This window comes from Athene cunicularia (genome assembly GCF_003259725.1).
Source record: "Athene cunicularia isolate RWA chromosome 9 unlocalized genomic scaffold, athCun1 chr9_part1, whole genome shotgun sequence".
NCBI classification, from domain to species: Eukaryota; Metazoa; Chordata; class Aves; order Strigiformes; family Strigidae; genus Athene; species Athene cunicularia.
In genome coordinates, this window is record NW_020799110.1 from 5,087,438 (window position 1) to 5,101,341 (window position 13,904).

Genomic DNA, 13,904 nt, shown 5'->3' on the forward strand with positions numbered 1-13,904 from the left:
AGAGTTGCGGTCAGTGGCTCCATGTCCCAGTGGAGAGCAGTGACGAGTGGCGTTCCTTGGGGGTGTGTGCTGGGGCCAGCGCTGTTCAACATCTCTGCTGGTGACATGGGCAGTGGGATCGAGGCACCCTCAGCACATTTGCCAATGACACCGAGCTGTGTGGCGTGGCTGACACGCTGGAGGGAAGGGATCCATCCTGAGAGACCTGGACGGGCTGGAGAGGGGGCCCGTGCATGAACCTCATGGAGTTCCACAAGGCCAAGGGCAAGGTCCTGCACATGGCTTGAGGCAATGCCATCCACAAATCCAGGCTGGGTGACAAGTGGATTGAGAGCAGCCTGTGGAGAAGGACTTGGGGGGGTTAGCGGATGGAAAACTGTGAGCCAGCAATGTGTGCTCACAGCCCAGAAAGCCAACCATGTCCAGGGCTGCATCGAGAGAAGTGTGGGCAGCAGGGGAGGGAGGGAGGGGATTCTCCCCCTCTACTCTGCTCTTGTGAGATTCCCCCCCTGCAGCGCTGTGTCCAGCTCTGGGGGCACCAACAGCAGAAGGACACGGACCTGCTGGAGTGAGGAGGCCACGAGGATGATCAGGGGGCTGCACCTCCCTTATGATGACTTACTGAGAGAGTTGGGGGGGTTCAGCTGGAGAAGAGAAGACTCTGGGGAGACCTTAGAGCGGCCTCCCAGGACTTAAAGGGACTACAGGAAAGGTGGGGTGGGACTCTTGATCAGAGTAGGGATATGGGATGGGACAAGAGGTAACAGCTTTAAACTAGTAGAGGGTAGGTTTAGATTAGACATAAGGAAGAAATTCCTCCCTGTGAGGGGGGTGAGGCCCTGGCACAGGCTGCCCAGAGAAGCTGTGGCTGCCCCCTCCCTGGAAGGGCTCAAGGCCAGGTTGGATGGGGCTTTGGGCAACCTGGGCTGGTGGAAGGTGGCCCTGCCCGGGGCAGGGGGGGTGGGACTGGTTGATCTTTAAGGTCTTTTCCAACCCAAACCATTCTATGATTCTGTGATTATATAGATGTTGTTAAATAAATATTTTATCTATTAGTTTAACAGTCTTACAGTAGCACAGATGTAGCTACCAGAATCTCAGTGGCATAGACAGAATTAACTGCTTGTCACACAGAAATGTCAGAACAATTAATCTGGAATGGTGACCTAAGACAAAAACCTTGGAAAATTGATCTTACAGGTCTTGTTGCTGTTGGCACAGAGGGAATGGAAGGAGAGTTAGTAGGGAAGACCAGCTCCCAGAGAAAGAGCTGACAGCTCCACTTCTCTTTGCCTCCTGACCTCTCTCAAAACAGCATCTCTGCAGACAAAAAGTAGCCAAATAGCTCAGTTTTGTCTTCTCTGGCAAGGTAATCAGTAAAGCCGTTGCCACCAACAAAACATCAGTCAACCCTTAATGTTCTGCCTAGGGGTCTTCTGTTTTATTCAGTCTGCTTTTTATCCTGCTTTAATTGTGTTTATGTATATGTATATAAAAATGCACATATATACATCTATATCTGTGTGTGCAGGATTATGAAAACCATAATTCTTCCCTAAACATTTTATGCTGCCTTGGAGGCAAGATCTTTACTATCCCTGGAGAGCTCCTCTGCTCCCAGGGCATGTCTAGGCTCTTGCTGCAGGTCGGGCCCTTTCCCTTTGTGGCTTTGCAGGCAGCTCAGGTTCTCCGGCAGGGTGGATGTATCTCAGCATGCATTGCAGCAGCCTGCGCCTCTGAGCAGGGGGCAGATTCTCTGTGATGTGGACTGTGAAATCAGTTGTGAAGTGTACTGACCCATTGCCATCACCTTGAAAGTCTCAGCTCCAGGCTAAACACCGCAGGTCTGAAGAAAGCTCAGCTGAGAGCCCCACACCTATTACTGCACTGGAATACTGTTTTCCTTGCATAGATTCTCTGGTCTCTGACTGAAATTTCAAGTGAAAAGTAAACACTGAGCAGGGTCAAGCTTTTAAGGCATAAGTGCACTTCTGTGTATTTACTTGTTAAACTAGTGTAGGAGGCATGATGCACGATGATCTGCAGCTTTGGGAACAGGAGGTGAAGCAAGTGGGATTTTGCACCAATTCAACCTGGGGTCTGAATTTCAACTGTAAGTGCAAAAAATACATTGAAACAGCTCCACATTTTAACAATGGCCCATTTTCTGACACAGATGATTAAAAGCAAAGAAATACTTAAGGTCTCCCATCCTAACCTACAGCTTCTCTTAGAGACCCAGGGGTTGGTTCCAGTTAGTAGAGTCACTAAGCTGCAGGAGCAACCGAATTCACGCTGTCTCTGATCACTGCCCAGCTGTGGTACCAAATAGGTAGCACCAAACCCATCCCTCTATTCCAAACATAGAGTTGTCCTTGAGGATCCTCATCGTTTTCTGTTCTCTGTGATTCTTTGCAGATTGCCTGAAAAATCACTTTGTTGTTATGAATGATAAAATCATACACTTCTTTTAAAAGAGATCCGGCAATAATCTACATAACTCATTTAGAGGGAAGTTCACAAGACCTTCAAACATGACTACAGACCCTGTAATACTGTGTTAGCCAAGTATATCTCTAGTTCAGCCTGTCCAAAATATCTAATGTGAATTAGGCAACTGGCCCTATTCTTAATTGATTTTCCTATAATCCTGGAAGAAATTATTTTCATTCTCAAGTGTTGTTTTCTTTCTTCTGATAGTGAGTACCATGCAAATCTTTCAAAACTCCTTACATTAATTGCTGTGGAAATGTAATTGCTAATCTGTCCCCTAGATGTAATGTTTTCACTTGTATTTTTCAAAGCAGAGCCTGAAAGTAAAGTATGCAGCAATCAGCTTGGAGCTTTCGGAAAGAAGCCACCACATTTCGTATTTCCTCCAGCTTTCTGGAGAAGGGAGGATTTGCAGGAAAACAGAGGATAGGGCCTCAAAAGGAGATGCAGAAGCTGGGAGCTTTCCCCCTCCTGACTTGATGAAGTCCCAGAGGAGTTGTGCATGTAAGCAACTCCAGACCAGTGTGCAAAGTGTCATCAAGCAGAACCTGTGAAGTCACAGGCTTTGCAATTGTCAGATGGTAGTAGCTTTCTCTGCAGAATTTAGTCTTTCGGTACCTTAGTGTTTTTCTAAATAGACTTTAATAAAAACAGCCCAGCTTACCTGGACCCCAAGAAGAACGCTTAATCGCATCAATTTTAATGCGTTACCATTATGCCTTCATTCTTTTGCAAATAGTAAGAATTCCCATGTATCTAAAAATTCACTGTTGATCCCTGATCTGCTCCAGAATTAACCCATCATCTGGTTTTGATTCCTCCGCTGCAGGATGCCCTGAGGGAAGCTTTGGCCCGAGCTGTGAGTACAGCTGTCAGTGCCAGAACGGAGCTGCCTGCGACCACGTGAGCGGAGCCTGTACTTGCACGGCGGGGTGGACGGGGACCTTTTGTGGAAGAGGTACTGCTACTCCCTCTGGTCCCTTTCAGGTTTATGCAGATGGATTTTTCTATGCAGAGAGCTGGTTTTACAATTTACAGCACCTGATCTAAATAAACCATTGAATTTAATTGGAAGACGATACTGAAATGTGCGCTTCCATCCTAACTCAGCAAGGCATTTCGCTGGGTGCCTAGTGCTGGGCATATGTTTTAATGTGGTTAAAAGTAGATACATGCTTAAGACTCCTGCTATATCACATCTTTAGGAAGACTCTCCTTTTAAGCAAAGTCCTACTGTTTGAACACTGATCAGAAAGATACGTGTCCTGCCTTACACTTGCTCGTTCCTAGGGCATCTCGGAAATGTTTTAGAGAAAAACAAGGATCCATGCACCTTCCCAAAAGAACTCTTAGCTTTAATAAATCCAACAGATCATTTTCTACTACGTGAACATTTGGTAAAGTATTGGAAAGGTTGGACTGGATTTCTCAGAAACGTTATTAAGTCAGTCTGTGGCATCATCTAAGGAGGTTGCTGTTGTGCTGCATCATTGTGCACATCATAAAAAGGCCTTGAACAGAAACAGCACACAGTGAGTCAGACATTATGAAAGTTATTTAAGTGTAAATGATTGAAGATTCTGCAAATTAACCCGAAGTCACAATTATTCTGCTTAGAAAGTGGCTTTATCACCCAGTTTACAAAGGTAGAGTTACAGCTGCGATAGAGGGAGGAGGCAGCACTCGCAGGCAGCTACTGCCCTCTCATGGGAAGGGAGATGCTCCACAGCCTTACTAGTGACGAGTTCAGAGAGTGCCTGTTGTTTCTCTCTCATTCTTATCAGGAATTATTACATAAAATAAATACTATTCTCAGGCTTCTGCTGCAAAGTGTGCCTCATAGCTTATGGTATCTTCACTGTGTCTCTTTTTAAAATGATTTACTTTAACTCCGTTTTCATAAGTTTTATCCTTTCTTTCTTTTTTATAATTGGAAAAGCTATACACTTATCTGTGTTGTGGTATAAATCTGTTCATTCCAGCAGGAATAAAAATGGGGACAAAGAGGCTAAATATCTTTCACCAAAGTAGGTGTGAGGAATATGGAGAAGCCTGAGTGATGTCTGCTGGAAAAAAAAAACAAAACAAAACAAAACAACCAACCAAGCAAAAAAACCAACACCCAAAAACCAAACCAAGTCTCAGTTTCCAAACCAGTCATGTTGGACATTTTTATCTTTTTAAATTCCTGAAAGAAGATTGTGGAAGGGAGAGTTGAATTTAGCACTTACTATACATAAAACCCTGTTTTGTACATGTTTTCTCTCAGGCAGGCAGGGTGTTTGCTCTGAGCTGACCTGTGTTACCTTCTCACATAGAAGGTTTCAGCCAGAACAGTTTGGCTGCTTCCAAAAGATGAAGAGGGAGGAAAACGTGTAGGTGGTTTGCCCTTGGTAGAACCTTCTTGGCACATTTTCTCTGAGGAGCTGTAGCACTTCTGTTTTTAGTGACTCGGAGACTGGCAGGGTTTCCTTCTGGCAGGGATGTGCTTTTTGCCGTCCTCTTGGCAGTCCACCCACGTTGGCCAAGCTCTGAGCCTTGCAGACAAGAACATAGAGATTGAGACCTGGCGCAGCTGAATTGCCTTGGACTTCTCACATACTGCTGATGCTTCGTCCCAGGGCTGGGAAGGACTTTTCCATCATCACAAAAATGTTGAAAGTGAAAACTTTTGCAGCTTTCTTAAGTTCAAAGTCCTAGGAAAATAGAGTACCTTACAAAATGTAATGTTGATTAATTGTTATCATTAATATTAATATCACCCCTGCACAATGGGGGCGTTTGAACCTGCAGTCATTGCTTCTGGTAATTTGCAATGTGGCAGTATGGGATCCAGATTCAAGATGAAATTATGCAAGTCCCAAAACTTGCCTTTGAGTTTTTTTTGAAATTGGTTTTATTTTTTCAGGTAGGAACAAATTACTGCTGTTCCTTTTCATTAATTTACTTCTTTCAGTATGAAGTAGGGCTTCTTAGGTTTAAATGCCAGTCCCTGTTGCAAAACACCACTTCAGTGGCCATTTTCTTCATTTGCCACAAATTTGCATAATCTTTTCTTATTATTAGCATTGTTAATGTAATCTAAGCCTTTGCTAAGTCTCAACATTGGACTTTTGTAGTATCTCTCCTTATGGTGAAGTGAGCCAGGCTTATCCAGCTTGCTCTGCCTCTGTGGATGCGCGCTAGCAACTGTAGAAAGTTCTTGGAGGATTTATGGCACTTGAGTGAAGCAAGTCTCTATTTGTCATTTTGAGCAGTCATGTTACCAGCTGATCAGCTGCATCATTTTGACCAGTAACCAATGCTCATCCCCTGGCGAGACAGCCAACCTAAGGGAAAAGCACCATTGTGCCTGAGAGTGTCACGGGTTTGAGGCAGGGGGAATGCTTCACTCATATTTCAATTTTAACTGAATCAAGGCAAATCGTTCAATTCTTTGGACATAAGTATTTTGGAGGTATAACCTGAGACCTTGTATGTGTTTCGGTGTTCTCTAAAAAGAGCATGAAGGTGGTGGCCCAGAAGATACTTGCAATATTTAGTGCAAATTATGTACCTACATACATCACCTGTCAGTAATAGGGATAGCAGCCAAAGCCACGTCATCATCATCCACCAGCACAGGACAGTTTCCAGGCTAACCAGTAGCAGGAGATACTGTTGTTCCAGGCTGCTGTTTCGTGAGACCTTGCTGTGAATTATTCAGCAGTTAACCGAACTTCTGTGCCCTCAGCAACAGGATGCTGCCAAGAGACCTCACACTCTTCAAAGTACTTTTGTCTGTGAATCAACATCTCAGTCCTGCTCTGCTCTGCATCAGTTTCATTCAGCTGGTCTTCATCTCCATCTGGTATCGTTCAGTCTTACGGCTGCCTGTCCAGTAGTGGTATGATCACATAATGGGTAAGAATAAAGCTATCAAACCACTTTCAGATACAAAATTAGACATTTCTGAAGGTGTTACGTGCCGGCTCCATCCTTCAGCTCTGCTCAGTCCATTGGAAAAAATGAACCTTGTGAATCTTGTAACTCTCTCTGAAGAGCTGCAAAAGGAGCAGAACTGTTTCAGTGGCAAAGTGGCTAACATTTGCAAATAAGCCTGAAAACAATCTCTGAGAAATCTTACAGGCCATCTGAACAACATAGGAAAGGCTTCCTTTGCATTTTCTTCAAAGCAGAAAGTGATACAACTAGAACACTTGTGAAGAACCATACAGTATTTCTTCAAGGTCTAGCATTACCAAAGGAAAAGGAGTCATTATTGGTGGTTCTTGAGAGTGTTGCCACTAGCACTGCCTCTAGATATCTTTCCTATCTGAGAGGAGAATGCTACATGCCTGGAGGCACATGTGGGGTTCTGGCTGTTCCTGAACTGAAGCAGTAATTAATGCCTCTGCATTCCCGGACTGTGCAAAGGCAGCAATCATAGCAAAAAAATGGCTTTGTAAGTCCTTTATCCTGTTAAAACATAGATAATATAAGTAGCATTTTCTCCAGAAAAGACACCTGCTGTGATCACCCACTGCTACAGAGCTTTAGTTTTAATGCACTTAGAGCCGAACAGGCAAGTAAAACAACAAAACACAAAAACCCCACGAACACAAACCCCCAAACCTATCTTTCTTGTAATAAATAGCTAAATATATCAATGCTTTGTTCAAAGAAATGTTAACATCTGACATTCAGGAAACCTGGGAAGCTTCTGATGTCAGGCAGCCCACTTACCCCCCCAGCAAAGCCAAAGTTCACTGGCCGTGCCTGCAGCTCTGTTAGGAGTGTGCTGTGCCAGGCTGAGAGGGCCAGGTCACCCCGCCCTGCACGGGGCTGCTCCGCTCCTCTTTGGGAAGGCAATTGTTATAATTGGTTTCATTCTGTGAAGTGCTGGGCATCTGCTGCTCCCGCTTTGAAGGTTGCGATTGTCTTCACTGCACCATAATTTTGTTTAATTTTGTTCCCTGCTGCTCTGGTATGTGTTGTATGACTCAAGGCATGTGTCCAGTTACAGGATCAGGCCAACATAAGAATTATCCAGTTCACTGCTTAAGCTGACCAAACATCCCAAAATGCCACACAATTATCCCACAAATTGGAGGCAGCAGGAGTCTCGGACTTTTCCTACAGTATGTTTATTAACTGATGCATGAATAACAGCAACGTATAGCCCTTGCAAAGTGCAGCACTTGGTTTGCATTTGAGCTGCTGTCTAAATCAGCACTGCCACAGGACAGACCGACTGGGCTTCTCTCTTGGGATTTCAGCAGTTAGTCATTATCATAAGATAGCACAGCAAGATTTCTGTTTTAATAGGATAAAAGGGAAAAATAAATACTGTGCATGTCTAGGAATAGCTGACAGTGCTGTGTAGTCCCCGCATTAAACAAAGAAAAACTTTGTCAGCCTTTGAAGTCACCTAGGGTTAAGTAGGAGAAGTCCTTTCTTGTGTGCTGTGCCATACACGCTACTGAAGCATAATAAATAAGGACATAAAGATTGAAACCACATGCTGATGTCTCTTCCTTACAACTTGATAACAGCTCTCTCCCCAGTACAAACTGAACAGAGGCTGATGGATGCATTACAATTTTATATTGGTATGAGGCACTTCTTTGTTTTTCAGAAACAGCACATACTTGGAAAGTGGTGTAAGCCTGAAATCTATCTTATGCCAAAGAAGGAGCTGCTGTCTGGACAGAATGAAGGGAAGAGCAGCCTTTTGATTTTGAGTAGATGAAACAATCATATGTAGTCACAAGCTGAGCAGGAGCTCTTATAGTAGAGGAGCCAAAGCAGATGTGGCAGTGTGTTACACCGCTGCCATCGGTGTCTGAAGGTCCAGGTTTGCATATATCTACGGATGATGAACTTCTTCTCGTAGCCAAAGCAGACAGCAGTGCTTTCTGCTAGAGAGCTGAATTTACATTTGTGGAAGAGGCAGTATGAGTAGGCTGGGACAAAAGAACCTGAGTGTGAAAAGACACAGGGCAAGAAAAGGGAAAGAAGAATCCAAGAGTGGAAGATACCTATGAATAATGGTGTTATTCTGACCTGATGGAGAGCTGTGAAATTAATGTGGAGAGTCATTGGGTAGTGAATATGACGATAATCGTCATAAGACTATTGGGAAGCGAGTTGCTTTGATTTCATGGTAGAAGTACGAGGACTGGAGTTTAAATATAAATTTATATTGAACAAGGAGGACACAGAGCTGTTTTAATGAATAACTTCTCATTTAATGAGTACCAGTGCCCCTGCAACTGAGTGATTCAGGGGTTCTTTGGAAGGAATGACATACAGTTGTATATCTACAGATTTATTATCATTTAGTGTAACATAATTATGCAGGTACTTATAGTCTAAACATACACACATATATGCGGACAGAGAGGTTAAATTAAGGCTATATAGACAACATAATTATTTTTTTTTCTTAACTCTGCATAGCAGCCTAAACATTCTTGTAATGCAGCATTTTGGGTATAAAGTGGCCCACTGACAGGTACCGATGGCTTGTTTTCACTGCTGTCAGCACTGGTACAGATGTAAATTGAATCCATGTTCTTCCTTACATGTCCTGGATGTAGCTCCTTAAGCTCCCTGGAGTTGTTCAGCTACATTTAATTTGTCTTGGTTTTCTCTACTCATTCACTTTGCCAGGTTTTCACTGCAGCACTGAACTACATTATGGCTTATGTTCACTGTTAAAAAATCTTTATAAAAGTATCAGGAGAGTAAATGTGAGCCTAAGTTTTGCATTTCAAAAGGCAGGGAGATCAGCAGGGATGGCCCCGTAGTCTTGCATTATGTTGAATTATTTCCTTTTTCCTCTGTCCATTAAAGAAGCACAAGTACTGGCTTGTGCCAATCCAGATCCATTCTCTCTCCTGTTTTATGGCTTTTCAACATTCTCAGCTGTGTTTTTCTGTGCAGAAATCTGTTACTTTTGTGAAGTGAGTCATGTTTTTCTGAGATGCACGTAGCGGAATTGTGCAGGCTTAACCCTTGAAGCAGCTTTGGCTCTTCAGCGTGGTCACAGACTGCCATGTGACAGCAGCGCCCCGTGTTTTCAGATCTCCGAGCTAGACTTTATACAAAATAAAAGAAACAGGACTCTGCTCAAAATGAATATTTTGCATTTTCAGCCTGTCCAGATGGATTCTTTGGGCTTGACTGCCACCAGGTGTGCAAGTGCAAGAATGCTGCTGGCTGCGACCACGTCCTGGGAACATGCCGCTGCCTCCCGGGCTGGCTGGGAGAGACCTGCGAGCAGCGTACGTACGGCCCGAGCCCCCTTCCCTGCTCACATGGGCGTCTGCTGGACTGTGGGATGACCTACCAGGGTACAGATTTAGATAGGTCACATTCCTTTCCAAAGATGCCAAAAAGACAGAACCATTTTTGGTAGCTGTGTAAATAAGCAACTTCTTTTTTTTTTTAATTTTTTTTAAATTTTTTTAAACTGCTGTTGGCACTTGTCAGATATTATAAGTGTCAGTTTTTAAATAGCAGAGCTGTCTGCTACCACATGACAAATCTCTGCTTTTTGGTTTTGTGCAATATTAAGAGATGAAATGTTGTGTTTCTCTCTCTCTGGTGTATCTAATCTAATTATCAGTTGTAAAGTGACAGATTACAAATGCAAAAAGTGGAAAAATCAGAGCTGGGACTATTTTGCTATTTGAATGTGACAAAATAGGTTTTTAAGTAATTCCCAGAAAAGTTATTTGTTTTAAAAAGAGGGTCAAATTCCTACAACTTCCTAGAGTTTCATAAGTATGGATTATCCCACAGTCTTCAAGCTAATAAATTTTTTTGTATGTTTGTGTGAATGCATATATAAAATTGGCTCTTCTGACAAATTGGTCACTACATTTCATGGGAAATTAAATTATGTTCTCTAGCTACATGGCATTACATATGGAGATCACTGAGCCTATTTGCAAAATTTAGCAAATATGTTTGGGTTTTTAAGATCTTCAGGTTTTAGCCTCTCAACTTCCTAGTTTCATTTTAGGATGATGTCATGGTCTGTACTTCCTTTTGAAAATATGACTGTCGTCTGCAGGAATGTGTTGTAGAGCTGGGATCCAAAGCAGCTCCACAAGGAGCCAACTTTCATTGTTAGTGAACTCTTTTGTAAAACTTCTTTAATCCATAGGCTGTAGATTTCTGCAATAGAAAATAATTTAGTTTAGAAAATTGAGATAAATTATATTTATGTAGAAATAATTCTATTCTCTAGCTGTACACCATGTTATAATCAGCCCTGTCTGAGGGCTGGACTTTTTCTTCATAATATTTTTCCAGCATTTGCTTCCATCACACAACACAACCTGTTTTCTGAAAGGGCTTCTCCTGCAAAATCTCCTGCTCTTTTGATTTACAGGAGGGTTAATTCTGGTGAATCTTTCCACTTTTTAGATATTTCTGCAACCATCCCACCATTTGTAGTCCTTTTTGCCTCGTCATGACCCCCATAGGGACACTTGGCTCTTCATCTCCCTCCACCTGAAGATGGTGGTGGTGATACTCCTCTGTGGGTGTAGGTTAATGAGCTAAGTGTGAAATAAATGCAGAGCCAGAGCCATAGAGCCATACCATAGAGCAGGGAAGGTGCTGCTGTGCAGGGACAACATTTGCTGCTTGGTCACAGCCCACTTTTACTGCCCTTCAGCCAAACCACGGTGTTAGGAGTGTGTCACCTTGGCCCTTCCCCGCTCCTTAGACTGCATTAAGGATGGGAAGATTTGTTCCTACATATTTCATTGAATCCAATTAAGAAATGCAGCTCTTTGTCAATAGTCTTCTATGCCCCCCTCTAATTGCATGAGAAAAAAACCCTCTATTTATTCTCTTGTGCCATAGCCATTAGAGCTTTATGCCATGTTGATTTATTCCTCACTCTGGAGAAGATGCCAAAGCCCCCGAGGTCTCCTTTGCCTGTAAGTAAAAGAGCAAGGTCACTTAACAGTGCAAAGGGTAACCTCCTTTTCTCTTGGCTAAACGATGAATCTTCATTTTGATTTTAAGACTGGACCTTGGCCACGCTGTCCAAAGCTGCTTAGAGTAAGGCAACCATGGATTGGAGATGCCGGCTCACCACTCCCCATCCTTGTTGGATGTTTAATATTCACCTTGCTGGTTCCTGGGACTTGCCAGCTCTAGCAGCTGGAAGGACAGCACTAGTGTTCAAGTAATCAGATTGTAGGCAATGTGCTGGAGGATATTGAGAAATAATTTTGACATCATGGGATTTGAATCGATCTTAAGCTGACCATGCAGTGCATTTTATATGCTGCTATCTAATTATGGGCAATACAGACAGTAATGCCTTTTGCTGAAGCTGCCTACCGCTTTCCATTACAAGACTGTGTTTTTCAATTGCTTGTAAATGAATTATATTAATCTGGGGTGAAATCTGCCAAGCAAGCTCTGCTTCAGCTTAAGTTTTTTTTTAGTGATTTTTTTATTTTGGGGTTTTTTTTGAGTGTCCGCCTGAGATATTTTAGGTTTCCAAGAAAGAGGTTTAGGAAGAGTATGTTGCCTTTTTGTTGTTGTTGTTTTTAAATAAACTGTTTAATTGAGTGTTGTGATGCCTCAGTGATACAGAAGTGAGGACTTGACAGTTGGCATCAATTTGTGCCAGAGATATAACCTTCCTTTCTGTATACAGACGCATCCAAATTTTGCTGTCTTAAAAAAACCCAAACCCCAAACCCCCAAAATCTCATGTTGCATATGGTCTGTAGAAGCCAAACATGATTCATCATCTGTATTTTGCCCTGATTCTATTAGTATTAAAAACACCTCTTTCTGGAGCTGTTGGGCCTCAGCACAATCTTCACAGAAGCAGTTCCTTGTGGTAAAAAAAATAGACCACACTGGTTTACAAAATAAATGAGTACGGAAGGATTGGCTTTGCCAGAGTCTCTGCTCAGGGGCACTGATAACCAGGCGTTTGACAATTTGTGGTGTGTGATCACTTGGCTTTGAAAATTCACTGTTCTTTTAAAGACAAAGTTTCATTTGGGGGGCAATAATCCAAAGGAACTTCACAAAATCAAAGCTTCTGGGCACCCTATAGAGTCTTAGTGCCCATCATTTCCCTGTGCTCCCTGACACTTCTGATGGCTGTTGACTTCCAGCCTGGAAGAAAATCTGCAGTTTCATGTGTTCCTTACTCTGTGGGCAAAAAGGGATTTTAAGGACTGCAAATGAATAAATCCTCCTCTTACAGGGGAAAGGCACCGAGAGGAAAATTTTGAAGCAGAAATGAGTCTAATAATTTAAACCTTTCTGTTGCAGCTTCCCATTGCACTTATGATGAAGAAAGGAGAAAACGCTCAGGGATATTTGTACATTCAGTTATGGAACTTCATAAAATAGCCACAATATATCACTTGTTGTCTTAATCTTCAGAAAAGTACTTTGATAACCAGGGCTGTCCTACCAAGAAACTAAAAAAAGTTTGTGTCCACCCAATAGAATAATTAAAATTTTCTTCTCCAAAAATTTCTGCTTTCTTACCAGAATTTTCACTGGAAAACTCTTTTGTCTTCTCAGTAAGCACAACAAGAGCTTCGCATGCATACTCCAAAAACCTCACACGAACCACTAGTAACCAGTCAGGGGACCTGGTTATGAGCTGGTTTTTCCTTTGGCTTGGTTATGATATAGTTCTGGTCTGTATTGTGGAAATACTTAGTTCTGCTCCCAAAACCAAGCCAGAGCTCTGTCGGATGGGCTGAACTTTTAACTTGGCAATCAAGCCTCATTTGCAGAACAAACTTTTAACTGTGATGGGACTGAGCTCCTGCACTTTCTTGTGGTTTCAATGTGGATGGGATCCAAGCGATGACAAAAATCAACGCTATTGAAAAGAAATCCTGGGAGAAATGGTGTCTGTGAGAACCGCGTCGGGAAGCTGGAATTCCTCAGATGGGAAGAAAAGAGCTAGGAATGGATCAGATACTGTCAACTAAGTTCACCCCTTAGGTCAAGATGGTTTCACGCCTCCCGTTGGTACCCAGAGGTGTGTCCAACTGCAGCACTGCATCTTGTCCTGCTCACTGACCCCCTCAAAGGCATAGAGGTTTTGGTGAAAAGTCATCGTTTGGGTCTGATCCTGGGAGATGTCACATTCAGCAAGTGCAAGAAACTCTTCTGGATGAGGGAATCAGGGCTTTTTTTGCCTCTGCAATGTATGCCAGCAGCACTGCAGGAATGAGAGGCTCTGACAGCTTCATACAAGTGAAGGCGAGCCTCTGCAAGGCAGGCACAAAATCTGTGCAAGGAGGCTATCCAACTTCATCATCTTATTTTGTATTTTTGGTGTGATATCTGAAGAAAACAGTGTAGCAGTAGTGTCTGGTTTCCACCATTTATAGCTATCCAAATCTCCAGTGCAGTGGAGA

At 42.9% G+C, this 13,904-nt stretch overlaps 1 protein-coding gene across 4 annotated transcripts in view; it reads left to right on the forward strand.

The window, feature by feature from the left end:
- LOC113483537 (multiple epidermal growth factor-like domains protein 6) overlaps positions 1–13,904 on the forward strand; it is a 204,160-nt gene that overhangs the window by 168,520 nt on the left and 21,736 nt on the right. For all 4 annotated transcript variants that reach the window (XR_003399040.1, XM_026855154.1, XM_026855155.1 and 1 more), the window contains 2 exons: positions 3,323–3,451; positions 9,633–9,761. Coding sequence is in view for 3 of the 4 variants with exons in the window: in XM_026855154.1 (XP_026710955.1) it covers positions 3,323–3,451; positions 9,633–9,761 (258 nt within the window). In the remaining variant the exon portion in view is untranslated. The remainder of the gene's footprint in view (positions 1–3,322; positions 3,452–9,632; positions 9,762–13,904) is intronic.